This window comes from Brassica napus, chromosome C4 (assembly GCF_020379485.1).
Source record: "Brassica napus cultivar Da-Ae chromosome C4, Da-Ae, whole genome shotgun sequence".
Classification (NCBI taxonomy): domain Eukaryota; kingdom Viridiplantae; phylum Streptophyta; class Magnoliopsida; order Brassicales; family Brassicaceae; genus Brassica; species Brassica napus.
In genome coordinates this window covers 62,064,420-62,088,871 of record NC_063447.1, presented here as the reverse complement: position 1 = coordinate 62,088,871, position 24,452 = coordinate 62,064,420, and the positions used below count along the sequence as shown (strand labels likewise).

Genomic DNA, 24,452 nt, shown 5'->3' with positions numbered 1-24,452 from the left:
CTGTACACGTGACTTCTCTCTTCATCTTATATGCAGATCGTACCTTATAAATTGACTTATTCGTTATGCAATTATTGCGTTATTGGGACCGCCTCAATAAAATAAGCCCAAATTAAACATTTCTTAATTCGTAGTGGTTTTGAATACAAACTTAGCTATCAGCATAGCGACTGTTTTACACTCTGGTGGTAACTTTACAGATTGTTCTGGATCTATTGTAATTGTATATTATAGCCTTTTACTTGACAAGCAAACCATTTCTTTGGCCTAGAGTTACACATGGCCCCCCGGTATGTTTTTTATTTGTGTGACAAATGACCGTGTTCGTTTTATAATAATCTCAGCGACTACCACCACAACTCAAAATAAAACGCCAACAAAAATATAGAAGAGATAAAAGAAGGTGAATACTATTTTTTCAGCCACTGGTGGCTATGCGACTCCAGGCCTAAAAAGGCATGTCATGGGCTAATCTAGAAGGTTTTGTTGGTGGGTGTACGTTGCCCATAGTGTTGTACTGCCTTGGCCCCTGCCTATAGTAGATCCCACTAGTATTTGGGATCCTATCTATCACTGGTGGATGTTGGACCTCAACGACCAAAATATACTTCGTCAGTAATAACGAAGAGAAAACGATAAACACTAGTCTACGCTATAACCAGGGCTGCTGGCTCAAGAAGGAGGGCCAGCAGTGCAACGGCCCAGATCCCTCCTAAAATCAAACAAATTTAGCTATAGAAAAGGACCCAATTTTTTTTTCTAGCAAGAGCCCTAAATTATTATTTTTAATAATTTATAATGAATTTAAAAGAATTGTCCAGGGGCCCAGTAAATGTTTAAGCCAGCCTGGCTATAACTTAGGATGGCGGATCTCTTATTTAATACATAGTAAACATTTCTCTAAAACAAAATTGTCACATCTTGGCGATGAAGCTTCATAAAGTCAGCTAAGCATACAATGTTATCATATTGTAATATCCTAGAAACAATTGTGTTGAAAAGCTTCGCAGATACTTTTAATGCCTCAAGTATCCACTGCATTCTTTGGGATTTGATTCGCATTAACTGATTGCCTCGAGATATGCATGGTGATAACTGCTACTAATAAATAAAGACAATCAACTGATAAGCCTTATTCTTGGGTTTACCCTCTAGGCTGAACCTAGAAGTTCACTAACCAATAGGATTTTGTTATTTCATATTCGATATATTTTTAAAAAGAAAATAAAATATTATCAAATTATATTATCTTTTTAAAATTAAAAGATAAAAATAAATAAATAAAAAATAGTAGTAATGACAAAAAAAAAATATTTTTAACGTCGTCAGCAAAACATTAAACCGTAAACCCTAAATCATAAACCTTAAACCCTTGGGTAAACCTTAAACTCTAAAATAAATCTTAAACTCTAAATCAAAATTACTAAACACTAAAACACTCAAAGGTTTATGGTTTATGATTTAGGGTTTAGAGTTTTAGTGTTTAGTGTTTAGTGTTTTTATTTAGAGTTTAGGATTTATCCAATGGTTTAGGGTTTATCCAAAGGTTTAGGGTTTATCCAAGGGTTTAGGGTTTACCCAAGGGTTTATGGTTTATCCAAGGGTTTATGGTTTAAGATTTAGGGTTTAGTGTTTTGCTGACGACGTTAAAAATATATTTTTTAATTTTTTTTTTCTGTAACTACTATTTTTTTTTTACTTGTTTATATTAAAAACATAATATAACTTGACAATATTTTGTTTCCTTTTTCAAAAGATCAAATTTGAAATAATGAAATTATATTGGTCGGTGAACCTAGAGGTTTACCTTAAGGGGTGAACCCAAGAATTGCCAACCACGATGGAAGTACTCTCCATTCTGGAAAAAAAAAAATTCTAGAGTATTCATGTATGTTAAAAATATAATGAATGTTCACAACTAAAATTTTTATTTATTTTTATTATACATTTTTCAATAATTATTAACCAATAATATTTGATCAATTAAAATATTCTTAATTAACGTTTCTTAAAATATATAAATGTACTTTACAAATATAAAATCTATTTTATGAAACGAAAAAATATCTAGAAAATCTTACTTTTGAAATCAGAAAGATTATTTATTAGTCTCTTATAAATGAAAACAGACAAGTATAAAAGGAAAAGCGATGCCACATAATATAAATATCCTTACCAAAGGCCAAATGCCACATAATATAATAATAAACAGAGTTTTATAATAAAATTTATGAATTTATTTTCTTTACGTGAGCCTCAATAATTGATTCAGACAAAGTTTTGTGTCATGTATTACCAACTTCATAAGCATTGAAAAATATATATATATATATAATACCATTTTCGTTGGTCAACTACCGTTAGTAGAAACTAGAGATATATATTATACATTTGGACAACCTTTTGTAATTTCTATCAACCGAGAAAACAAAGATGGAAATTATCTCAGAAAACTTGTTCTTGCCCTTTTGCTTTATCCTATCATGTTTCTTTATTATTGCCATGGTAAGATTCCGACGGAGCTCTACCCGATCCGCCATGCTGCCTCCTGGACCTCCACCGTTACCGATTATAGGTAACATTCACCAAGTCGGTAAACTCCCACACCGTTCATTCGCGGACCTCTCGAGAACATATGGACCAATCATGCATCTGAAGTTTGGAAGTTTAAACACAGTGATCGTGACTTCACCAGAAGCTGCGAGAGAGGTTCTAAGAACACACGATCAAATCTTGTCTGGTCGTATGTCTCCTAACACGATACGATCCATCAATCACCACAAAGTTTCCGTCGCATGGATTCATCCGTCGTCGGCTCGTTGGAGGTACTTTCTACTATCGATTATTTTTTATGGGGGTTTGTTTATTTTTCTCAAGTTGGCTAATAAAGATTTGTTTCGATCAAATGGCTATAGCTATAAGTTTTAACTTACAAACGCAAACTAAAGACCGTAACATATACTTCATTATTTTTGCATTTATCTTTGCTAAATAAAATATTTTCTTTATATTTTATATATACACAATAATTATCATAACTCAAATTCAAATTAAATACGTTATAGATGATAAAAGAAAACATGATAACAGAAAACCGAACTTTAAATTAGCAAAGGCATACTTAAATAATTCTTTTGGTTTTCATGATTACTTTTACAACCTTCAATTGTGTTTATATTGAAAGTTTGTAAGCATAGTTATTAACATGGTAATTTATTACTCACTAACTTTATGTTTTGAGTTTTTCCACACAAAACATATTTAAATTTTGATCATAAATGTTTCATTTATGTGATTAGTTATTTCTTAAAATTTAAACTAATATACTCCCTCCGTTTCTCAATAAGTGTCACTATGACATTTTTCACACAGATTAAGAAAGTTACTGAAATATATGCAAGTTGTTATTAATTACACTTATCCAATAGTATTTGAGATAAATAAAATTGTTTATAAAATCAATGCAATTTGCAATTAATTTTCAGCTGAAAATAAGTATAATTTGCATTAGAATTGTAAAATGACATTTTTCGTGTAACAAGAAAAAATGTTAGAATTACACTTATTTTAAAACAGAGAGAGTAATATCTAATAAATATGATTAATTTTATTTAATAGTAAATCCTTTCTCAAAAAAAAATATGATTGATTTTCAAAATTTACAATTTACTCTTATTATGTAGTAAAAATATATATAAAATGTAAATCATATATCTTTTTTGAAACAATTGTTTTCTAAAACACAAATCTTTAAAACGGATGAAGTAATATGCAAACATTAAAATCAAAGCCAACAAAGACCCCTAAGAAAGTAATCAATTGTTATTATGTTTTGTTTCAGACTATTGAGAAAACTATCGGTGACTAACCTGTTCTCGCCACAGCGTATTGACGCCACAAAAGCTCTGCGAATGAAAAAGGTGCAAGAGCTTGTGAGATTCATGGAAGCAAGCAGCGAGAGAGAAGAAGCTGTTGACATTTCTCGTGCATCTTTCATCACAACTCTTAATATCATATCGAACATTCTATTCTCGGTTGATCTCTGTAGCTACGGCTCGGAAAAATCCAATGGATTTCATGACTCAATTATTGGAGGCATGGAAGCTGCTGGGAGCCCAGACCTTGCTAACTTCTTCCCGTTTCTTAGGTTTCTTGATCTGCAAGGTAATACCAAGAAGATGAAGTTATGTTCAGAGAGGTTGTTTAAGGTTTTCCGAGGGTTCATCAATACAAAAACTGCGGAGAAATCATTGCGGAATAATCCAAAAGATGCTCCCAACAGCGATTTTTTGGATGTGCTACTTCATGAAGCAGAACTGGAGAATGATGATATTGAACACCTTCTCTTGGTAAGTCCTCCCATCTTCCACATAATCGAGACTGGAGGTGTTATTGGTTTACATATTTTGATTGATTTAGAAATCCATATAGTATTTATAAATCCAAGTAAAATATGCAAATCCGGAGGTTTTCCCTCGGATTTGAGTCTTTGTATTTTTAACTAAAAAATCCAAACAAATCTAATCAAATTCATTATTAAATCAAATATATTAGTAAATCCGTACGATTGAATAACACTTGATTTGATATAGAATTTATGAATCATTAAACCAATAACACATGTTTTTAATACAGATTTGAAAATCATAGAACCAATAACACTAGATTTAGTTCGGATTTTCAAATCCATTAAAATACAACAACCAATAACCCCTACTTAGGCTAATGAAATCAACGTCTGAGATAAAAATTGATTAATCTTAGAATTTCAACAAATTATAGATGGATATGTCAAAGGTCAAAAGTATGATAATGTGATTATATAAAGACATTTTAGAGAATTAAGTTGGAATTGCATAATTTGTTGTTTTTATATGTCGAGATGTCTGATATGTGAGTGTATGTCAGGATATGTTCGTAGCAGGCACGGACACAACCTCTAGTACCCTAGAATGGGCAATGGCAGAGTTACTTACTAACCCTGAAACGATGGCGAAAGCTCAGGCCGAGATCGAACGTATGATAGGCCAAAATGGGTTCTTACAAGAGCCTGATGTCTCAGAAATGCCATATTTACAAGCGGTTGTGAAAGAAACTTTCCGTTTGCACCCAGCTGTTCCTCTTCTCATCCCACGGAAAGCTGAGACTGATGTAGAGATTTTTGGCTTCCTTGTGCCTAAAGATGCTCAGGTTTTGGTGAACGTATGGGCCATAGGACGAGATCCAGGGGTGTGGGAGAATCCGAACCAGTTCGAACCAGAAAGGTTTTTGGGTAAAGATATTGGTGTTAAAGGCAGAGATTACGAGTTAACACCGTTTGGGGCTGGGCGGAGAATTTGTCCGGGATTGCCTTTGGCTCTGAAGACTGTCTCTCTAATGCTTGTTTCTCTTCTTTATTCGTTTGACTGGAAGCTACCAAATGCTGTCAACATGGATGAAACCTTTGGTATCACCTTGCACAAAGCCAACTCTTTACATGCGGTTCCGGTTAAAAAGAATCGCCACTAGCTAAACATTTGTAATAGTGTTTTTGGTTAATAATGTTTATGTGTATTTAAGAAATTTTAAAAGTTTGTTTTTGTATTGTAATCTAATATGAACACCATTTTATTCAAAAAAAAAAAATATGACCACCACAACTCAACAAGTAAAACGTCAACAACATGCTCTTGCTTAACCGCCACGCTGCTTCCTGGACCTCCACGGTTACCGATCATCGGAAACATTCACCGACCTCTCAAAAACATATGGACCAGTAATGAGCCTTAAGCTTGGATCTTTAAATTCGGTGGTCACAACTTCACCAGAAGCTGCAAGAGAGGTTCTAAGAACACACGACCAACTCTTGTCTGGTCGTAAGTCTACTGACTCGATACGGTCCTTTGGTCACGACGAAGTTCCAGTCATCTGGCTTCCTCCGTCGTCTGCTCGCTGGAGGTATAACTAATACCAATTCTTTTTCTTTTTCTATGATCTTTTGTTTTTGAAGATTTGCTATCTTCTTGCAACGAATCTTTGATTAAATGCTAATACTTAGCATTTTGCATTTAAAAGTAAAGAATAGTTACTACAGTAGTTTTTTTAACGCAAGAATAGTTACTGGTTGTAAACATTTTAGACAGTGGTTTAATAAAAAAACTAGATTTTGACCCGCACGGATTTTTAATTTAACTTTTATATAAATATATATATATTTAACTTTTATATAAATATATATATATATATATATTTGTTGTAGCTAGAGAGTTTTATATAAATATATATTTTTAGGTAATTAGATTGTACCATTTTCGTATATTTTAAGGCTGGCCCAAATATATAGTTTCTATAATGGATTTTCAATTTTTCTAAATAACCTAACCTCATTATTTTTTTTAATATATTGATATCTATGTTTCCAAACAATATCTTTTTAGTGCTATCCATGTTTCCAAACATTTTTTAAAAGTATTTCTACTTTAATAAGATAGATACTAAATTAAAATCATAAACACGTAAACTAAAGATCATAGAAGAAAAAAAATAAATGGTTATTTGCTTACTAGGATAAGAGGTGAGTTTATTTGTATATATTATCGATAATTACTTTTATATATTTGATCATTTTATTTATACATATACAATATTTTTTGTTGTTATTATATAATTTCTTTCCGATGGATCAGATCATTTTTTATTAAAAATTATGGAACAAAACTATAATTAATATATCATGGGTTGATCGGATTGGACATTAAACAAATTATGACATAAAAAATTTATTTTTTTCATCGAACACATTCTTGAAAAAAGTGAACAGTATTGTTTTCACAGTTGAATTATTTTGACTTTTATCTTCCATATGGTTTTGAAAGCTTTGAAATCAACCATCGAATTGATACATGTCATTTTATTTTTTTAGTCGTATACTTAAGGAAAACTTACATTTTTGTAATTTAAAATCGTTTTAAAAAATTCAAAATATAACATATAAAAAAAATATAACATATAAGAAAAATATAACATATAAGGTATCCTCATTTTCTATTTTAAAGTCGTTTTAAAAAAATAATATAACATATAAGGTTTCCTCATTTTTGTAATTTAAAGTCATTTTAAAAAATTCAAAATATAACATATAAGAAAAAATCTATTTTTTTTATAATATGGTTAATGTGATTGTTTATTTTTTATAATATAAAATTAAACAAAAATAAAGAAGAATGCAAAAATTGTTATCAAATCTTTATTATTCATAATCATTAATTGCCATATATAAATCATATTAGGTACTTCTGTAGCTTCTATTTAAGGAAAGAATACACACTTCTTATATTTTAGGTTAATATAATGTTCTCTAGTGGACATTAAACAAATTATGACATAAAAACTTTATTTTTTCCATTAATTGCCATATATATGTAAATCATATTAGGTAATTCCGTAGCTTTTATTTAAGGAAATAATACACACTTCTTATATTTTAGGTTAATATAATGTTCTCTAGTGGACATTAAACAAATTATGACATAAAAACCTTATTTTTTTCATCAAACACATTCTTGAAAAAAATGAACAGTATTGTTTCCACAGTTGAATTATTTTGACTTTTATCTTCCATCTGATTTTGAAAGCTTTCAAAATCAACCATGTAATTGATACATGTCATTTTAATGTTTTTAGTCGTATATGACATAAAAACCTTATTTTTTCCATCGAACACATTCTTAAAAAAATGAACAGTATTGTTTCCACAGTTGAATTATTTTGACTTTTATGTTCCATATGGTTTTGAAACCTTTCAAAATCAACCATGTAATTGATACATGTCATTTTAATGTTTTTAGTCGTATACTTAAGGAAAACTTACATTTTTGTAATTTAAAGTCGTTTTAAAATTTTTAAAATATAACATATAAGAAAAAATATAACATATAAGAAAAATATAACATATAAGGTGTCCTCATTTTTGTATTTTAAAGTCGTTTTAAAAAATATATATAACATATAAGGTTTCCTCATTTTTGTAATTTAAAGTCATTTAAAAAAATTCAAAATATAACATATAAGAAAAAATCTAATTTTTTATTATATGGTTAATGTGATTGCTTAATTTTTTAATAATATAAAATTAAACAAAAATGAAGAAGGATGCAAAAATTATTATCAAATCTTTATTATTCATAATCATTAATTGTCATATATATGTAAATTATATTAGGTAATTTCGTAGCTTTTATTTAAGGAAAGAATACATACTTCTTATATTTTAGGTTAATATAATATTTTCTAGTGTTATATAATTATGGAAAAACGTGACAATGCTAGATTAAACTATAGTTTATATTAGGAAAACTTACATTTTTGTAATTTAAAGTCGTTTTAAAAAATTCAAAATCTAACTTATAAGAAAAAATCTAACATATAATAAAAATATAACATATAAGGTGTCCTCATTTTTGTATTTTAAAGTCGTTTTTTAAAAAAATATAACATATAAGGTTTTCTCATTTTTGTTATTTAAAGTCATTTTAAAAAATTCAAAATATAACATGTAAGAAAAATCTATTTTTTTTAATTATATGGTTAATGTGATTGTTTAATTTTTTTTAATAATATAAAATTAAACAAAAATGAAGAAGGATGCAAAAATTGTTATCAAATCTTTATTATTCATAATCATTAATTGTCATATATATGTAAATCATATTATGTAATTTCGTAGCTTTTATTTAAGGAAATAATACATATTTCTTATATTTTAGGTTAATATAATGTTCTCTAGTGTTATATAATTATGGAAAAAGGGGACAACATTAGATTAAACTATAGTTTATATTAGGTGCTCTAGAATTCTTAGAAAAAAAGATTTAGAAAGCATTTAGATGTCCACATAAACAAGGGGACTTTTTTAATTAATACAAAATTGATGTTACATCTTTTCAAATGCTTTTCAATTAATATATAGAGATCAAATGACAATTAATGATTATGAATAATAAAGTAAAATATAATGAGTAATGACATATGACTTTATTTTTCTCTTATATTATTCTTTCAAAGTGAATAACTCTACTCCTCTATGTGTCTTATAGAAAATTTTTTAGTGTTGGTGCCTTTATTTGTGTTAATTAAAACTTTACAACGTCATGTAAAATAGAGGGAGTAACATTCAATTTAAACATACAGGCAAAGCAACAAAGACCCCTACTATAGTTTAATTGATCGCTGTTATGTTTGTTTCAGGATGTTGAGGAAATTGTCGATAACTCGGCTGTTTTCACCGCAGCGTATGGAAGCGACGAAGGCTCTGCGAATGAAGAAAGTGCAAGAGCTTGTAAGCGAGAAAGAAGAGGCTGTTGATATTTCTCGTGCATCGTTCACCACAGTTCTTAATATCATATCGAACATTCTATTTTTGGTTGATCTCGGTAGCTACGACGTCACGAGCAATAGGTTTCAGGACACAGTGATTGGTGCAATGGAAGCTGCCGGGAAACCAGACGCTGCTAATTACTTTCGGTTTCTGGGGTTTCTTGATCTGCAAGGTAATAGGAAGAATATGAAGGCTTGCACGGAGAGATTGTTTAGGGTTTTGCGTGGGTTCATTGACGCTAAACTGACGGAGAAATCATTGCAAAATAACTCTAACGATCTCTCAGAGAGCGACTTCCTAGATGCACTTCTCGTCCTCTCGAAAGGAGATGAAACAGAGCTTGACAATAACGATATTGAACACCTTCTATTGGTAAGTCTTACACCTTAAACCAATAAAGGTCTTACCACTAACTAGGAGTTGTCCTAATCACTAAAACTATTAGATTATCTAGCAGAGGTTTAGGGTCATTTTTGTTCAATTTCTGTTGAAAATGATCACCTCTTTTAAGGAAAATTATTTTAATATGGTTTGGATCTCATCTTATGGAATATAGTGCTATTTGAGTCTACAACCTCATATACCATCTTGTCAAAATTATCCAGGTCTGGCCCAAACAATAATTGAACCATGTGCTGATTATACAAATTCTAAACTCATATCAGATCTGCAAACTATAATCATAATTGTCTTGTACTATACATGTGAATTAGGACATTTATTAAAATGGACCTAGTGCAAATGCACTGTCAGCCCGAGGTCAAAGCCGGCACACTGAAATTATCCATTCATTTTGAGATGCAATTTTATTAATCCTAAATTCCTAATATGTGATTATATGCCAGGATAGTTTTGCAGCTGGCACGGATACGAGCTCTAGCACCCTAGAGTGGGCAATGGCAGAGTTACTTAATAACCCTAAATAACTAGCCAGAACTCAAGACGAGATGGATTGTTTGATAGGCGAAAACGGCATGGTTCAAGAGTCTGATATCTCGCAGTTGCCGTATTTACAAGCAGTTTTGAAAGAAACTTTCCGATTACATCCTGCTGCTCCATTTCTTGTCCCACGTAAAGCTGAAGCTGACATGGAGGTTCTTGGGTTCATGGTGCCTAAAGATACTCAAGTTCTTGTGAACGTTTGGACCATAGGACGAGATCCACGGGTTTGGGAGAACCCTACCCGGTTCGAACCAGAGAGGTTTTTGGGTAAAGAGACTGATGTGAAAGGTAGAGACTATGAGTTAACACCTTTTGGGGGCGGACGAAGAATCTGTCCAGGGCTGCCTTTGGCTGTGGTGACTGTGTTACTCATGCTTGCTTCACTTCTTTATTTCTTTGATTGGAAGCTTCCAAATGGTGTTGCTTCTGAGGATTTGGACATGGACGAGACATTTGGTATTACATTACATAGGACCAACCCGTTAGAACAACATTATTGCAAGGACTTTAAGTTGAGTCCTTAGAATTTTTTATTAATATTGTTATGGTTAGGACACTATGGGACTTTGTTAAATGTGGTGATTATTGGTGGGATTTTAATTTGTCCTTAGCTACATAAATTATTTATTTTAGTACATAGCAACATAGAATTAATGTGTTTAGGATAAAACATATAACATTTTAAATTGTAAAAAATATGAAATAGACAAACATTTTATATATTTCATAGAATATTACAAACATTTTTTTAATAAAAAAACAGAAAATCATACAAACACCATAAATAAAACAAAACAAACATTTTATTCAATTCATATAAATTTAGAAATTATATGTCATTTGGAAGATGTCCAAATTTATCCCATATATATTCAATCAAATCATTTTTTAATTGTTGATGGGTTTGTCTATTCCGAAGACTTGTTCGAAGATCCATTGTATTGTCGAGATGTGAAGGCATATTGACGGAAAATGAATCCTCATCTTCTCTTTCTTGAAATTCAAAAGCGTTATACTGAGTGAATGATGCCCATTCATCTTCGAGTTTATACTTACTTCAATACACAACAACAACATTAGCAACAAAACAATCACAAGCTACCAAGTTTCGGCACTCATTTTTCAAAACAATCACAACATCGGAGAATAAGCAATATTAAAGCTACTTAAATCAATACAGAACAACAAAATTAGCAACAAAAAACAGAACAAATATGAACCGATTTCGAATGGAAGATGAACTAATAATCAAAGATTAACAACAAAAATCAACCATAACACTCTCCTACCGAATCCAAACACAATACAAAGTCCTATGTACTGAGACAACCGAATCCAAACACAAGATTAACAACACCTCTTTGTTTTCTTAACTTAAACTCTTTAATTAGGTAAAAAACAAAAAATCAACCATAATCAAACGGATTAGCAATCATATCATCTCAATTGACATCTTACGGATCTCGAATGGAAGAGGAACGCATACCTTTTGGCTCGAAAACGGAGGAGAATCCAAGGATGTCGACCGTGGAGACAACAGATCGGTCTCGTCTTGCGAACTAACCGAGAGGATCTCGTTTGCCGCGAGAAATCGTCGGAAGAGCTTTCTCCAACTGCGTCGCCGTCGAGAGTGAATCGGGAGAGGAAGAAGCTGAAATGGATACCAAATGTCGAGACAAACCTTAGACGACTTCGACCCGTGCTCAAAAAATGCCAGCTGGCACGTAAGGACCGAAAAGAGAAGTCCCGTATTAAGGCCCGTCCTTCATTTTCTCCCATATTTTTGATTTTCTTTTAAGCCCAAAATACCTAAGGACGAGCCCAAGGACGTGCGATAATCTTGCTCTTGCATGCCGTTCCAGTCAAGAAACGCGCATATAAGTAACCATTGTACTATTGGAGTACTACCTCTTGTTTTTTTTGGGTTTAAATGTATAACTTGTTGTTTAAAAGTTTCCATCAACCCGTTATACATAAAATAAAAATATCATCACAAAGGTATAGTTCTTGGCTGTTTAAGTTTGAAGTTTTCTTCCCATGAGAGATGGCTAGGGTTGAAGAAGTATACTAAAGTTTGTTCCAAGTTAGCATATACTTAGGCCAATTAAGAAATAAAAAACAAGATAGTAACTTGTCCAAATTTAGCAATGAATGCAAAGAAAGAGCTTTAGAGAAATTCCAATGGGAATTTTCTACCATGGAGTTCTAAACTTACATATTAGTGTATGTATATATAATAAATATTATTAAATTAAACGTATGTTAAAATTCTTGAAAATTCAACCAATAATACGTCAAATGAGTAGGGCCGGTCCTAAGATTTTGGGGGCATGTAGATGTGTCTATGTAAAAAAAAAATTTTACAAATTTGGGAGTCAAGATTTTTTTTTTTGAGAGCCTATTTGTGTATAATTTAAAAAAAAAAAAAACTTGTGGGACTGTGGCGAATGTTTCACTTAACACGGCCCAAGGCCGGTCCTGCAAACGAGATATTATTGGTTGGTTTTCCAAGAATTTTAACACTCATCTATTAATTTATAATATTTGTATCTTTTAATATTTTTAGAATTTTTGGTTAGAAGTTATATTTGAACATCTTGAAAATGCACAAAATTTTAAGAGTAAAAGTATTAGAAAATAAAACTTGTAATACGATTTTTTTTGGTTTAGTGAAATGTTATTGGGTTAACGATATGGGCCTGGGCCCAATTTAGTCGCCTCCTACAAGTTTCGACGGCAGCTAAGTAGGGCAACCGCTCGATTCGTCGGAGAGAGCGAGAGAGAAAAAAAAGAGAGAAGAGATGGGAGGGAAAGGTAAGAAGAGGAGAGAGAAAAACTATTTGGCATCTCACGGCGGACCGGCGAGACTCCCGCCGCCGCCTGATCGTTCGAAGCAAGATGCTCTTCCTTCCAAGCTCCGTGTTCTCATGAACTACACCTCTCCTCCGCCTCCTCAAGGTAGTAGAGAGAAAGAAAAGAGTTTTTTTTGTTTAATTTGTATTTGTGATTTCTCTATGTGTTTAACTGTTTGTTGTATATGCTCTTCCTTTCAGATTCTACTAAACCAGTTGTAGATAAGAAAGAGAAGAAAGCTAAAGCTGGAGTTGATGCTGTCAAGGTATAGTGTTGCGTTCTAATTTATATAAATTAAATCACTTTTAGGATTCGTTACACTGAATCAAATAATTATTTTGGTATATAACAACTTAATCATTGTGTTGTCTCTTCGATTTTGATTACATCTGTATAGAAAGTGCAATCCTTTTATTGTTTTTATTTACTCTTACATGCCTAAAGTCTGGTCTTTTTCGCCTCAAATGATTCTTGTGAGGCAAATTTAAACTCATTGCTTTGTGAAATTTGTAATCAGAGTGCTAAGCCTGGGAGTGAAGCAAAGTCGGTTGAAGAAAGAAAATCTGAGGGCAACACAACCTCCTCTGATCATGAGAATGATGGAGACGATATAACGTTGAACAAGGGAGATGACAAGAAGAAGAAAAAGAGAAAGAGGAATGAGATTAAGGACCTTCGTTTCGAACAGGAACTTGCGGAGTTGGATGGTCGGTCCAAAAGGAAAGAGCGCAAGAAGAAGTAAGTAGTTTTTGTTCTATAAGTTTTTTTGTCTCTTAAAGGACCAATACTTGTATGTTATGTTTGAGTTTGATGATTTGATCCTACGCTAATGCACAGGTATTGGGAGGCCAAGAAGCAAAAGAAGAAAGGGAAGACAGAAGATACACTCCGAGAAAACTTCCCAAAGCATGAGCAGATTAGATTTGGTGATGTGGTTCAAGCTCCACCAAAGCTGGCTGTTGTTCCAAAGGTATATAGAGTTTCTAACTGTAATAGCTTATGTTATATCTGGTTCAAATGATTGATTATATGTTTTTATTTTGACAGGCAAGAAAGACTCCTATGAGTGCTTCCAAGGAGAGGCTGCGATTAGAGGCCATCGAAGCTTACAGATCTCGCAATGGATGGACCTCTAGACCAGGCGTTCAGATTCCTGCCGTGACCATGCAATAAGATGGGGCCATGAACTCAGTTTTGTGTACTAGCTGGCTGTAAAACTAGTTCGGATTCTCTAACGTTGTGATAGTTCAAATTTTCCAAACATCTCTTTCAGTATGTAAAAGTGGATTATTTATTTTTGAGTAGAATGAAAAAAAGTTTTGGTGTTTGCTTCCATCTTTCTTGAGTTTTTTTTTTTTTATCATTAGTCTGTTCATGCTCGGCTCAACTGTGAGTATTTATTAACACGCGATGCTTCTATAAGCGTATCAGGCCCAAGATGGTTAGTTGGGCCCAAAATGAAAATGTCGACCTTTTGAAACGAATCCAAACCCTCTTTGTTGTTTAGAGGGTTAAAGACTTCTTCACGTATGAATCCTTTTCTTAGTTTCCAGTTCATTCGATTATTTTGATTCGATTTGATTCCTCTCGGACAATGAAATCAATCTCCGAGCAAAACATGGTGAGTGAATCCAACTATGTCGTTATGTTCACGTATCTGCGTTGTCTGAATTTCGAATATTTTTTTTTTGTTAGATATGAGTTTCCTCAGAGGTATAATCGATTCCTTTAGCTCAATCTTCACCGAAGAAGAAGAAGACATCACCCATCGCCACGAAGTATCCAAACACGATCCCACCGAATCAACCTCTTCCGATTCCATGAACAGCAGCGTCAATGGAGGTTCGGTTACTAACGAACGAGTTGCTTATAAGCTCAAAGGCTACTTCGATTTAGCGAAAGAGGAGATCGCTAAAGGTGTTAGGGCAGAAGAGTGGGGTCTACACGACGACGCGCTTCTTCATTACAGAAACGCTCAGAGGATCATGAACGAAGCTACCTCCACGCCTTCTCCTTCATATATCACTTCAAGGTATTGCAATTGATTGATCTCTCAGATTTAGAGTTCTTGTTTTTGATAAGTTTTGATTTGGTTTTGTTGAGTTGTGTTTTTGGTAGTGAGAAAGAGAAGGTGAGGTCGTATCGAGAGAAGATTTCTAAATGGCAGAGTCAAGTTTCTGGAAGGTTGCAAGCTTTGGGTAAACGTACAGGTGAGCAGTTCGATTCTCAGTTTCTGCATATTGGATTAATGAATTTTTATGTTGTGAAGAAGCACAAATGAATACACATTGACGCTTGTGTTGTTTTGCTTGTATCTTGCATCTTTAGGTGTTGGAATGTCTGAGAATAAGGTATTGTCTTGCTTCTTTCTTTCTCTTTTTTTTTCCTTGGTCTTTAGTGTTATAAGGAGAATGTGATGTGTTTCTGTATTGTTAATGATTCCTCTTTCTGATTGTTGATTATGCAGAGAACTGTACCATCTCCTTCTTTAGCTTCAGTTTCTTCTACATCGTCAAACAGAAGACTTTCATCGCGAAGGACTTCACTTCCCAGAGGTGGTACTGGAATGGCAAGGAGCCCTAAAGACGCTACTACTACAAACCCAAAACCTGTGAAAGAATCTGGAAGTGGATACGATGACAAGTTGGTAGAGATGATAAACACAACGATAGTTGATAGAAGTCCATCTGTGAAGTGGGATGATGTCGGTGAGTAGAGTGCTATTGTTATGTCTTTCTTCTAAGGAATATAAGTGGAAGCAACGCTTATGCTGAAAAATAATGCAGCTGGACTTGATGGAGCTAAACAAGCTTTGATGGAGATGGTTATTTTACCGGCAAAACGAAGAGATTTATTCACTGGTCTCCGAAGACCAGCTCGAGGTAAAACAATGTTGGTTTCTTCTTGATCTTCTCCTATTATGTGCTTGCTGAAGTTTCTTTTTTTTTTTAAAGGTTTGCTTCTCTTTGGTCCGCCTGGCAATGGAAAAACAATGCTTGCCAAGGCAGTGGCTTCCGAGTCTCAGGCAACGTTCTTCAACGTCTCAGCATCCTCGTTGACATCAAAATGGGTTTGTGCTTTGTCTGCTTCTGCTATAATCTCTCTTGTATCATAAGACTTGTTGACTTTGTTTTCAATTCAAATAGAAAACCTGACTTTACTGTATTGATTCAGGTGGGTGAGGCGGAAAAGCTAGTTAAAACGTTGTTCCAAGTTGCAATCTCCAGACAACCGTCTGTAATCTTTATGGATGAAGTAAGTACTTGTTTCCCTTTCCTGTCTTATATGTTTACTAGACATAGAACCAGTTCTAGATGATACCATACTAGTTGTATCTGACCGTGCTTGTTTTGTTTGAATATAGATCTATAAATGTTGTCACGTGGAGATCTGAATGTGTGTGTTTTGCACTGGCTTTTCAGATAGATAGTATAATGTCTACAAGGTCGATAAGTGAGAATGAAGCAAGCAGACGGTTGAAATCAGAATTCCTTATTCAGTTTGATGGTGTGACTTCTAATCCTGATGATCTGGTGATTGTTATTGGTATGCTTCCTTGCTTATTCAGTCTTCATCAAACCAAATATTCACTATGTTTTAACCATCATTTATGACATTAATAATCATCTGTTCAGTTTTTCCTTGTCCTATAAAACTTATTTGGATGCAATGTGGTTGCAGGAGCTACTAACAAGCCACAAGAGTTGGATGATGCAGTGCTTAGAAGATTGGTAACAACATTATTATCTCAATCAGGATTTTCATGTACATCAATTCTTATGAAAGAATCTGATTATTATATGCTTTTTTGGATTTATCACTTTGTTAGGTAAAGAGAATATATGTACCATTGCCGGATTTAAACGTCAGAAAACTACTTTTTAAAACTAAATTGAAGTGTCAGCCTCACTCTTTATCCGGTGGGGACTTTGATAAAATCGTCAGAGAAACCGAAGGCAAGTTTTGTAGAAGAAACACAAATGGGTTTTAAAGATTGTGCGAGTCTAGTAAACTAATAAGGTTCCTAAATGTAACAGGATACTCAGGAAGTGATCTACAAGCATTGTGTGAAGAAGCTGCGATGATGCCAATCAGAGAACTCGGTGCTGATATTCTTACCATCCAAGCAAATAAAGTATTAAAACCATAATCCAAACCTCTTTTAAATCTCAAGTCTCTCAAATGAATGTTGTTTGATGAATGGATGTGTAATGTTTTTACAGGTGAGACCGCTAAGGTATGATGATTTTAGGAAATCAATGGGAGTGATCAGACCAAGCTTGAGTAAAAGCAAATGGGAAGAGCTTGAACGTTGGAACTCTGAGTTTGGTTCTAATTGAATCTCCTCTCTGTGTAAAATGGCTCTTGTAAATTTGAGACAATTATAATATGGTGTATAGTTTAGAAGAATCAAAAAATGTTTACACCTTAAAGAAAGATTGATATTAAAAATAAGCTACTCAATGTACATATGATTAGTTGTTAGCTAGTTCAATGATTTTGTGATTAAGGGTTCTATATAAGTTAACAATTATGATGATTAAAGAAAAAAACTTATATTTGTTTTTCACTCAGAAAAGTTAGAAGTGAATTTTTATAAAATAGTTAGAATTTTTTATAATCATTTATATAATAATTTTCATAAGTTAGTAAACAAAAAAAAATAGTTGCAAAATACAGAGGGTAAAACCGTCATTTACATCGAAATTGCTTAAACCCTTAAACGCTGCGTATGGAATCGGTATCTTTCTTCATATTCTTAATTCAAAATTCAATTTTGTTTCTCCCTCCTCTTTCTCTTTATGTCTCCATCTTCCCCTTCGAATCACGCTCTCTTCCCCTCTCTCTCTCTCTCCTCGTCGTCGAGTCACGCCGATCGGAGAAATGGATAAGAAACCGGAAGAAGATCCTTACGTCCGCGACCCAGAGAAGCCATTCTCCCTCGCGGATTTCGAGATCGGGAGACCGTTAGGTAAAGGCAAATTCGGCAGAGTCTATCTCGCTCGCGAAGTCAAGGTACACTAACCTCCTTCTACCTTCAATCTAAATCGATTAACGTTTGAATCCTAATTTATTGAATCTCAAACTGTGTGTGATTTAGAGCCACTTCGTGGTGGCGTTGAAAGTGATATTCAAGGAACAGATCGAGAAATACAAACTCCACCACCAGCTAAGGAGAGAGATGGAGATCCAAACGAGCCTAAGGCACCCCAACATCCTCCGCCTCTTCGGCTGGTTCGACGACGACGAGCGGATCTTCTTGATCCTCGAGTACGCTCACGGCGGTGAGCTCTACGGTCTCCTCAAAGAGAACGGTCATCTCACCGAACAACAAGCCGCCACTGTGAGTTTCGTCTCCCCCCTCAGTTATTTTAAAATGGGCCTGAAGCCCACGGGCCTTTTATTGACGATTTTATTATTATTATTCAGTACATTTCAAGTCTTAGTCAGGCACTGGCTTATTGTCATGGAAAGTGTGTGATTCACAGAGATATCAAACCTGAAAACCTTTTGCTTGATCATGAGGTATGTAACTATGGTTATAGTGTTTGTTTGCATTGTAGAGTGTGGAGCTTACTCATTGGTGTTGTGATGTGCATTTGCAGGGAAGGTTGAAGATTGCTGATTTTGGGTGGTCAGTTCAGTCGAGTAACAAGAGGAAGACAATGTGTGGGACTTTAGATTACTTAGCACCTGAGATGGTAGAGAACAAAGACCACGATCATGCTGTTGATAACTGGACTTTAGGGATACTGTGTTACGAGTTTCTCTATGGTAACCCTCCCTTTGAAGCTGAGAGTCAGAAAGATACTTTCAAGAGGTAAAGCCAAGACTAAACTTTTATGTTCTTGTGACAGTTAAGCCTCAGCTTCTGATGAAGTTGTTATATATGTAATGGTATGCAGAATTGTTAAGATCGATCTGAGTTTTCCTGATAATCCAAATGTCTCAGCAGAAGCTAAGAATCTAATCAGTCAGGTAAACCTTTAAGCTAAAGCATTACTTATAAGGAATCTCTTGCTAGACGAGTTATAGAGCTTTGTAATTCTCTGCAGCTTCTTGTTAAGGATCCTTCCAAAAGACTCTCTCTTACCAAGATCATGCAACACCCGTGGATCGTCAAGAACGCAGATCCTAAAGGTGTGTGCCTCATTTGAAGTGTGCTTATTATATGTAATCTAACGTTGTGGGAAGAAAGTCTTAGAAGTTCAGAGAACGCACATTTTCTTGATGTATGTTTGTCTCAGTTCAGGACAATATAATCTAAATGAAATTTGTGTCTTAAATATTCTCCTGTGATCAGACTTGTTCTAACTTTCTAACACAGATTAATAAGTAGGATCCATAGATAGAAACTAAAAACATTAGAACCTCAACAAACTTTTCTATGTTTTTTTTAAACACCTGAAGAACACAATGACAAGACCTCCTCATTGTCTTCTTCACCCTTTAAAGCTATGTCAGTGATTGTGGTGTCGGTACTGCAACTATTAGTGCTCTTCTCATCTGAAACTCGGGACAGCTGCTTTCTTCCCAGGACTGAAACAGGGAGCTTTTGGCCATCTCCATCTTGGAGAGACACAGATCTATCATCTGGTCTCACTGCTACCCGGATAATACCAGCATTCTCATGTGTGGGAGTAGTTTCCACTGGATGCTTCTTCTTAATACTACCTCTATGCATGTGCCTATCGCAATACTTCTGACCAGACAACACATCTTTGCTGCATCTCCACTTCTTCCCATCTGTTCTTCTGCACCTTCCTGGTTCGTTGTCTGTTTCAACTCTGTGTAAACCAAACCCACCACGATCTACAGAAAAGAAGCACATTCATTAACATCATCGGTAAGCAAGCTTGAAAATAAAGGTATTACCTTGAAGAACAGTGTCTGGAGAAAAGTGGATGCCAGGAAACAAGCCACCACAATTAACATTCATGTTCTTCCATTCTCTGCTTCTTGCAATGATCTCATTCTTCCTGTGGCTTGAGAATTTTGCAGCTTCTGAGGAGTTATCAGATGCCTCAGGAAAGAACTTTTGAACAGAAGGTAACCTCTCAGAACCTGGTAATGAAACAATCAAAATCTACAGTGAAGTAATGAACTCTACAATTCTGTAATGAGTCTGATACCTTGAACGGGAAACCCTCTAACACACGTAGTCGCACCTCTTTGTTTGATGAAGTCATCATAACTCATGTCCGCGATCCTCCTTCTCACACTTTTGTTTGTGGACTCGGTGACCACTAGAGATGGACGAGGGATGTTATCACAGACTCTTGCACTAGGCAGTGAAGCAATGGTGACAACCTGAGCATTACTAGAAACTGACATTGCCCCATGAGAAACACTCTGACTCTCAGTACTACTGTTCAGACCATCAGTGTTGTCTCGTTTGTTTGAAGCAGACGACGAAGCAACGTCATAAGAAGAAGAAGATTCCACAAGCTTTCTTGAACGTTTACGGCCTCTATGCATGTGCCGTTCACAGTACTTCTGAAACAGGAGGACTTTGTTGCTACACCGCCATTTCTTCCCATCTGTTCTCCTGCACCTTGTGGGTTCAGGATCCACCTTATCATTCAACACTGCATCTGAAACACCAATAACCATTTCAGGTAAACTAATCCACTGTCAAATTCAGACAAGAATTAATCAACTAATATAAACAGAATATAAATTCTAATAGATTCAGAGGTAACTAAGACTGTTGTGTGTATGTGTGAATTTTCTAACTCTTGCAACTCAAACAAGAATCAACCATTAAAAGCAGAAGATAAACTAAAGACTATTGTGTATATGAATCTTGTAACTCCTGCAACTCAAACCTCAAGAACCTAGTAACATGTTTGAGGAATTTAACCAAACACTCGAATTTCAAAATACTTACTGGAAGAGGAGGGATAGTTGTGGTGGATAAGGTAACTGGAGGAAGAAGAAGAAGAGAGAGCAAGACTATTCCAAATAGGCACCACAAGATGATTAGGCACGCGAACACCAGCTTCTATGTATCTATAAACCAAAGCTTGCATTCTAAACTCTTGTAACTGAGCAGCTTTCATACACGGCCACTTCTTCCTCCTCCACTCATCCCCCTCCTCTGTTTTAGGGCTCTGCATCTTGTTACTTTGTAAACTGTGTTTCTCTTCTTCCATTCGAGAAAAGGAGACAGCTTTTGAAACTAGAGACCTTAAGAAACAAAACCCACCTCCCAAAAAGAAAAGAAAAACTTTAACAAGAGACTAAAGTCTCTTTGCTCTGTTCTTCACCGTTTAAATGCATAGGGAAGAGAGAGAGTGGTAGAAAACAGAGGAAAGACGAAGAGGTGAGTGTGAAGAGAGTTAAAGGCACTTGTCAGGTTTCTGACAAATGCGTCAGCGATTTTCAGCCTTATTTGAATACTTTTCGGACCAAAAGAATTGTGCTTTCCTCTTTAAACAATGCCACACGGACTGATAACTCTCTGTCCAGCTGCTCCACTACATCTCCACTTTCTCTGCAGAGCCCATATTATGATTGAAAGGCCCATTACCAGGCCTCTATTGACTTGTGCTCTACTAATCTTCTCTTTAATTTATCAACATTTGGCGCTTGGAATTATAACATCATGTTTCCTCTAATTGCTCTCATGAGGCTAAGTGAAAGTCAAAACACAGCAAAAACAGGATGAGTCCACAGCCTATGACAACAAGACATGTAATCAAACCCATTCTACAAGCAGCGTCAATCTGAAGTTGGGAGAAAAAACTAGCATATCTCAAGTCCACCGAAATAGAACCAAAGAAGGGACACATATTTAAATAGAGTAACATCCGATTACCTTGAAACATATATATTTTATATTGTCAGCATGTAGATTGTAATGACAGCTCGAAAAAAATCGTATAATAGGAAGCAGTGATTCAATACTGGCCCTCACCGAATTTCTATTTAAATGTCTATAGCATGTGTATATTTTTCCTAGACATCTTTATTCTACAATACAAAAAGTCAGGTTTGAATCATAAATGTCTAAGCTACTAGTCCACAAACTATTCTGATATTTTAAAACATATTTGCAGATTGAAAACTTCTTTTTTTTTTCTTTTTTTTGAATGAATGTAAAATTTATTCAAACAAAAACTTCTGTTACATCTAGTGCATCTGTTTTTAACTCATAAAAAGATCAAAGAAATTAAAAAAAAAACTCAAAAAAATCCTATCAACACTTCAACTTATAATCTTGGAGCCAAACCAAGCACATAAACCTTACTCAAGGTACTTTTTACCCTTTCCTTTCACTGCAAGTAGCTTCAGTCGAATGAGCTTGTCTACACATTTGATCAACACTCTCACTTCCCTTGGTTGCTCACCATGCCTACGAGCATTTCTCTCCCTCCATACACTATGCACTAGAGCTTGGAAAGTACACCGAATAATGAATAATTCAGTGGCAGAGAAGCTAGATCTTGACTGGGAGACAATATCTAGAATCTCATTCCACTCGACTGTGAAACCCTCCTTCAGAATCCCTCCAATTAGTTTCTTCCACACCTTACTCGAGTAACGACATTTAAAAAAGAGATGATGACAGGTTTCCTGCTCATCTTGGCATAGTACACAAGTGGTATCCAATGAAGTGTTCCACTACTGCATTCTATCACAGGTTTGCAGTCTGTTCCTAATTGCAACCCACAGTATGAAGGAGAATTTAGGAGTTGACTGTGGAAACCACACTCCCTTATTCCAGTTACAACTCGGTTGCGCCTGTCTCATACATAACCACGTCTTCTTTGTAGAAAAAGTGTTTGCAAATCGATTTCCATCTTGTCTCCATAGGGCCATATCATCATCATCATAGTTGCTTCTGCTTCTCAACGCTTCAAGTTCACGCTCAACTTCATTAAGAACATACAATCTATGCCTTCTTGTACGATGAGTTAAAAGCACCTCTCCGACACAAGCATTTTCAGTTATACCCAGACCAATAGTACCCCTTTCACCCAGCAAATCTTTAAGACATCCAAGAGGAGACCAAGAATCATACCAGAAAGAAATATCTTTTTCATTGTGAACTTCCATCCGAAGATAATGCTTTGCAAGATCCCTAAGTTTCAGGATTTTCCTCCACATCCATGATCCTGCATTGACACTATTCTTCATTGACCAGAAGGAGCCTTTCCGTATTAAATAGCATTGGATCCACTTAACCCATAGTGAGGATCGATTGGAGAACAGTCGCCAAAGCAATTTCAAACAAAGAACAGTGTTGATCTCCTTAAGTGTTCTGATCCCCAAGCCACCTTCTTTCTTTGGCAAACATACATCACACCAACGGACCTTTGCTTTACTTGTTTTTAACTCTGGCCCCGACCATAGAAATGCAGAACATAGTCTCTCAACTTCTTTTAAACAACTGCCAGGTAGCCGAAATGCAGACATCCAGAAGTTAGCCATACTGGTGATAACAGAGTTAATCAGCTGCAAACGACCCCCATATGATAATAACCTTCCAGTCCAAGAGCTCATCCTCTTCCTTATTTTTTCCACCAGCAGCATATAGTCACTAACTGTCATCCTTCGAGAAAGTAAAGGTAGCCCCGAGTAATGAACAGACAGCTTTCCAGAAGCAAAAGGAAAGCAATTGAGGATATCAGCTTCTTGGGTTTCAGAGAGTCATGTTGTATATAATGTAGACTTCTCCAAGCTGATCCTTAAACCCGAGATAGCAGCAAAGTCTTAAAATATCTTAAGCACATTCTCTACTGATCTTCTAGTTCCATCAGTGAATACCAAAAGATCATCAGCGAAACATAAATGTGTAAGCAGGATATTTTGACATTTAGGATGATACCCTATGACCCTTCTCGCTGTAGCTTTATCCAGAAGTTTAGAAAGCACATTCATACATATAACAAACAGGTAAGGGGATAGAGCACAACCCTGCCGTAACCCTCGTTTACTCTGGAAAAACCCCGCTAATTCTCCATTAACCTGGACTGAGAAAGAAGAAGTGCAGACACAGAGTTTTATCCAATGCACAAATTCCTCTGGCATGTTGAGAGCCCTCAGTGTATTCAGTAGAAACGGCCAGTGCACAGAATCAAAAGCTTTGGCAATATCAATCTTCATAGCACATCTGGCTGAGACATCCTCTTTGTGATAGTCTTTTACTATTTCAGTGGCTAATAAGAGGTTCTCAACAAGCAATCTATCTTTGACAAATGATGATTGATTGTAAGAGATACAGCCAGGAAGGGTACCTTTCAATCTGTTAGCAATGACTTTTGAAATCACTTTGTAGAGGACATTGCAGCAAGAG

The 24,452-nt window shown here is 34.9% G+C and overlaps 6 protein-coding genes and 1 pseudogene across 7 annotated transcripts; 5 read left to right on the top strand and 2 right to left on the bottom strand.

Annotated features, from left to right (window-relative positions):
• The first annotated feature begins 2,349 nt into the window (after positions 1–2,349).
• On the top strand, positions 2,350–5,589 carry LOC106395038 (cytochrome P450 76C4-like). Its single transcript, XM_013835569.3, has 3 exons — positions 2,350–2,825; positions 3,842–4,349; positions 4,909–5,589. The coding sequence occupies exons 1-3, from the start codon at positions 2,434–2,436 to the stop codon at positions 5,506–5,508; spliced, it is 1,500 nt and encodes a 499-aa protein (XP_013691023.1). The 5' UTR covers positions 2,350–2,433; the 3' UTR covers positions 5,509–5,589.
• Positions 5,590–8,925: 3,336 nt separating this feature from the next.
• On the top strand, positions 8,926–12,113 carry LOC106394260 (annotated as a pseudogene).
• A 920-nt stretch (positions 12,114–13,033) lies between these two features.
• On the top strand, positions 13,034–14,485 carry LOC106392056 (nucleolar protein 58). Its single transcript, XM_013832833.3, has 5 exons — positions 13,034–13,255; positions 13,351–13,415; positions 13,668–13,888; positions 13,988–14,120; positions 14,198–14,485. Exons 1-5 carry the CDS (start codon positions 13,099–13,101, stop codon positions 14,321–14,323), a joined length of 702 nt encoding a protein of 233 aa, XP_013688287.2. The 5' UTR covers positions 13,034–13,098; the 3' UTR covers positions 14,324–14,485.
• Positions 14,486–14,643: 158 nt separating this feature from the next.
• On the top strand, positions 14,644–17,618 carry LOC106392057 (spastin-like). The gene is made up of 13 exons (XM_048755304.1): positions 14,644–14,771; positions 14,846–15,182; positions 15,269–15,360; positions 15,479–15,501; positions 15,618–15,858; positions 15,937–16,032; positions 16,105–16,220; positions 16,325–16,405; positions 16,573–16,696; positions 16,832–16,881; positions 16,980–17,106; positions 17,188–17,285; positions 17,374–17,618. The coding sequence occupies exons 2-13, from the start codon at positions 14,848–14,850 to the stop codon at positions 17,488–17,490; spliced, it is 1,500 nt and encodes a 499-aa protein (XP_048611261.1). The 5' UTR covers positions 14,644–14,771; positions 14,846–14,847; the 3' UTR covers positions 17,491–17,618.
• Positions 17,619–17,891: 273 nt separating this feature from the next.
• On the top strand, positions 17,892–19,439 carry LOC106392060 (serine/threonine-protein kinase Aurora-3-like). The gene is made up of 6 exons (XM_013832837.3): positions 17,892–18,166; positions 18,252–18,494; positions 18,581–18,676; positions 18,757–18,971; positions 19,057–19,129; positions 19,207–19,439. The coding sequence occupies exons 1-6, from the start codon at positions 18,035–18,037 to the stop codon at positions 19,306–19,308; spliced, it is 861 nt and encodes a 286-aa protein (XP_013688291.2). The 5' UTR covers positions 17,892–18,034; the 3' UTR covers positions 19,309–19,439.
• On the bottom strand, positions 19,416–21,564 carry LOC106392058 (growth-regulating factor 9). Of its 2 annotated transcripts, none has more exons than XM_013832835.3 (4): positions 21,042–21,564; positions 20,284–20,745; positions 20,027–20,215; positions 19,416–19,963 (listed from the first exon to the last, which is right to left on the bottom strand). In XM_013832835.3, the coding sequence occupies exons 1-4, from the start codon at positions 21,304–21,306 to the stop codon at positions 19,548–19,550; spliced, it is 1,332 nt and encodes a 443-aa protein (XP_013688289.2). In that variant the 5' UTR covers positions 21,307–21,564; the 3' UTR covers positions 19,416–19,547. The 2 variants fall into 2 exon arrangements, with proteins under 2 accessions (XP_013688289.2, XP_013688290.2); XM_013832836.3 differs by having other exon boundaries at positions 20,320–20,745.
• A 1,213-nt stretch (positions 21,565–22,777) lies between these two features.
• LOC125586242 lies at positions 22,778–23,293 on the bottom strand. Its single transcript, XM_048756102.1, has one exon. The coding sequence runs from the start codon at positions 23,291–23,293 to the stop codon at positions 22,778–22,780; it is 516 nt and encodes a 171-aa protein (XP_048612059.1).
• Positions 23,294–24,452: the final 1,159 nt, after the last annotated feature.

Excerpts from the sequence above, each read along its gene's own strand:
- LOC106395038 (XM_013835569.3), top strand. The coding sequence starts at position 2,434 with ATGGAAATTATCTCAGAAAACTTGTTCTTGCCCTTTTGCTTTATCCTA. Across the intron at positions 2,826-3,841 it reads CCGTCGTCGGCTCGTTGGAG|ACTATTGAGAAAACTATCGG; the intron begins GTACTTTCTACT and ends GTTTTGTTTCAG. Across the intron at positions 4,350-4,908 it reads ATATTGAACACCTTCTCTTG|GATATGTTCGTAGCAGGCAC; the intron begins GTAAGTCCTCCC and ends AGTGTATGTCAG.
- LOC106392056 (XM_013832833.3), top strand. The coding sequence starts at position 13,099 with ATGGGAGGGAAAGGTAAGAAGAGGAGAGAGAAAAACTATTTGGCATCT. Across the intron at positions 13,256-13,350 it reads CTCTCCTCCGCCTCCTCAAG|ATTCTACTAAACCAGTTGTA; the intron begins GTAGTAGAGAGA and ends TCTTCCTTTCAG. Across the intron at positions 13,416-13,667 it reads CTGGAGTTGATGCTGTCAAG|AGTGCTAAGCCTGGGAGTGA; the intron begins GTATAGTGTTGC and ends ATTTGTAATCAG.
- LOC106392057 (XM_048755304.1), top strand. The coding sequence starts at position 14,848 with ATGAGTTTCCTCAGAGGTATAATCGATTCCTTTAGCTCAATCTTCACC. Across the intron at positions 15,361-15,478 it reads AGCTTTGGGTAAACGTACAG|GTGTTGGAATGTCTGAGAAT; the intron begins GTGAGCAGTTCG and ends TTGCATCTTTAG. Across the intron at positions 15,859-15,936 it reads TGTGAAGTGGGATGATGTCG|CTGGACTTGATGGAGCTAAA; the intron begins GTGAGTAGAGTG and ends AAAATAATGCAG.
- LOC106392060 (XM_013832837.3), top strand. The coding sequence starts at position 18,035 with ATGGATAAGAAACCGGAAGAAGATCCTTACGTCCGCGACCCAGAGAAG. Across the intron at positions 18,167-18,251 it reads ATCTCGCTCGCGAAGTCAAG|AGCCACTTCGTGGTGGCGTT; the intron begins GTACACTAACCT and ends TGTGTGATTTAG. Across the intron at positions 18,495-18,580 it reads CCGAACAACAAGCCGCCACT|TACATTTCAAGTCTTAGTCA; the intron begins GTGAGTTTCGTC and ends ATTATTATTCAG.
- LOC106392058 (XM_013832835.3), bottom strand. The coding sequence starts at position 21,306 with ATGGAAGAAGAGAAACACAGTTTACAAAGTAACAAGATGCAGAGCCCT. Across the intron at positions 20,746-21,041 it reads CAACTATCCCTCCTCTTCCA|ATGCAGTGTTGAATGATAAG; the intron begins GTAAGTATTTTG and ends TTGGTGTTTCAG. Across the intron at positions 19,964-20,026 it reads TCCAGACACTGTTCTTCAAG|ATCGTGGTGGGTTTGGTTTA; the intron begins GTAATACCTTTA and ends TCTTTTCTGTAG.
- LOC125586242 (XM_048756102.1), bottom strand. The coding sequence starts at position 23,293 with ATGAAGAATAGTGTCAATGCAGGATCATGGATGTGGAGGAAAATCCTG.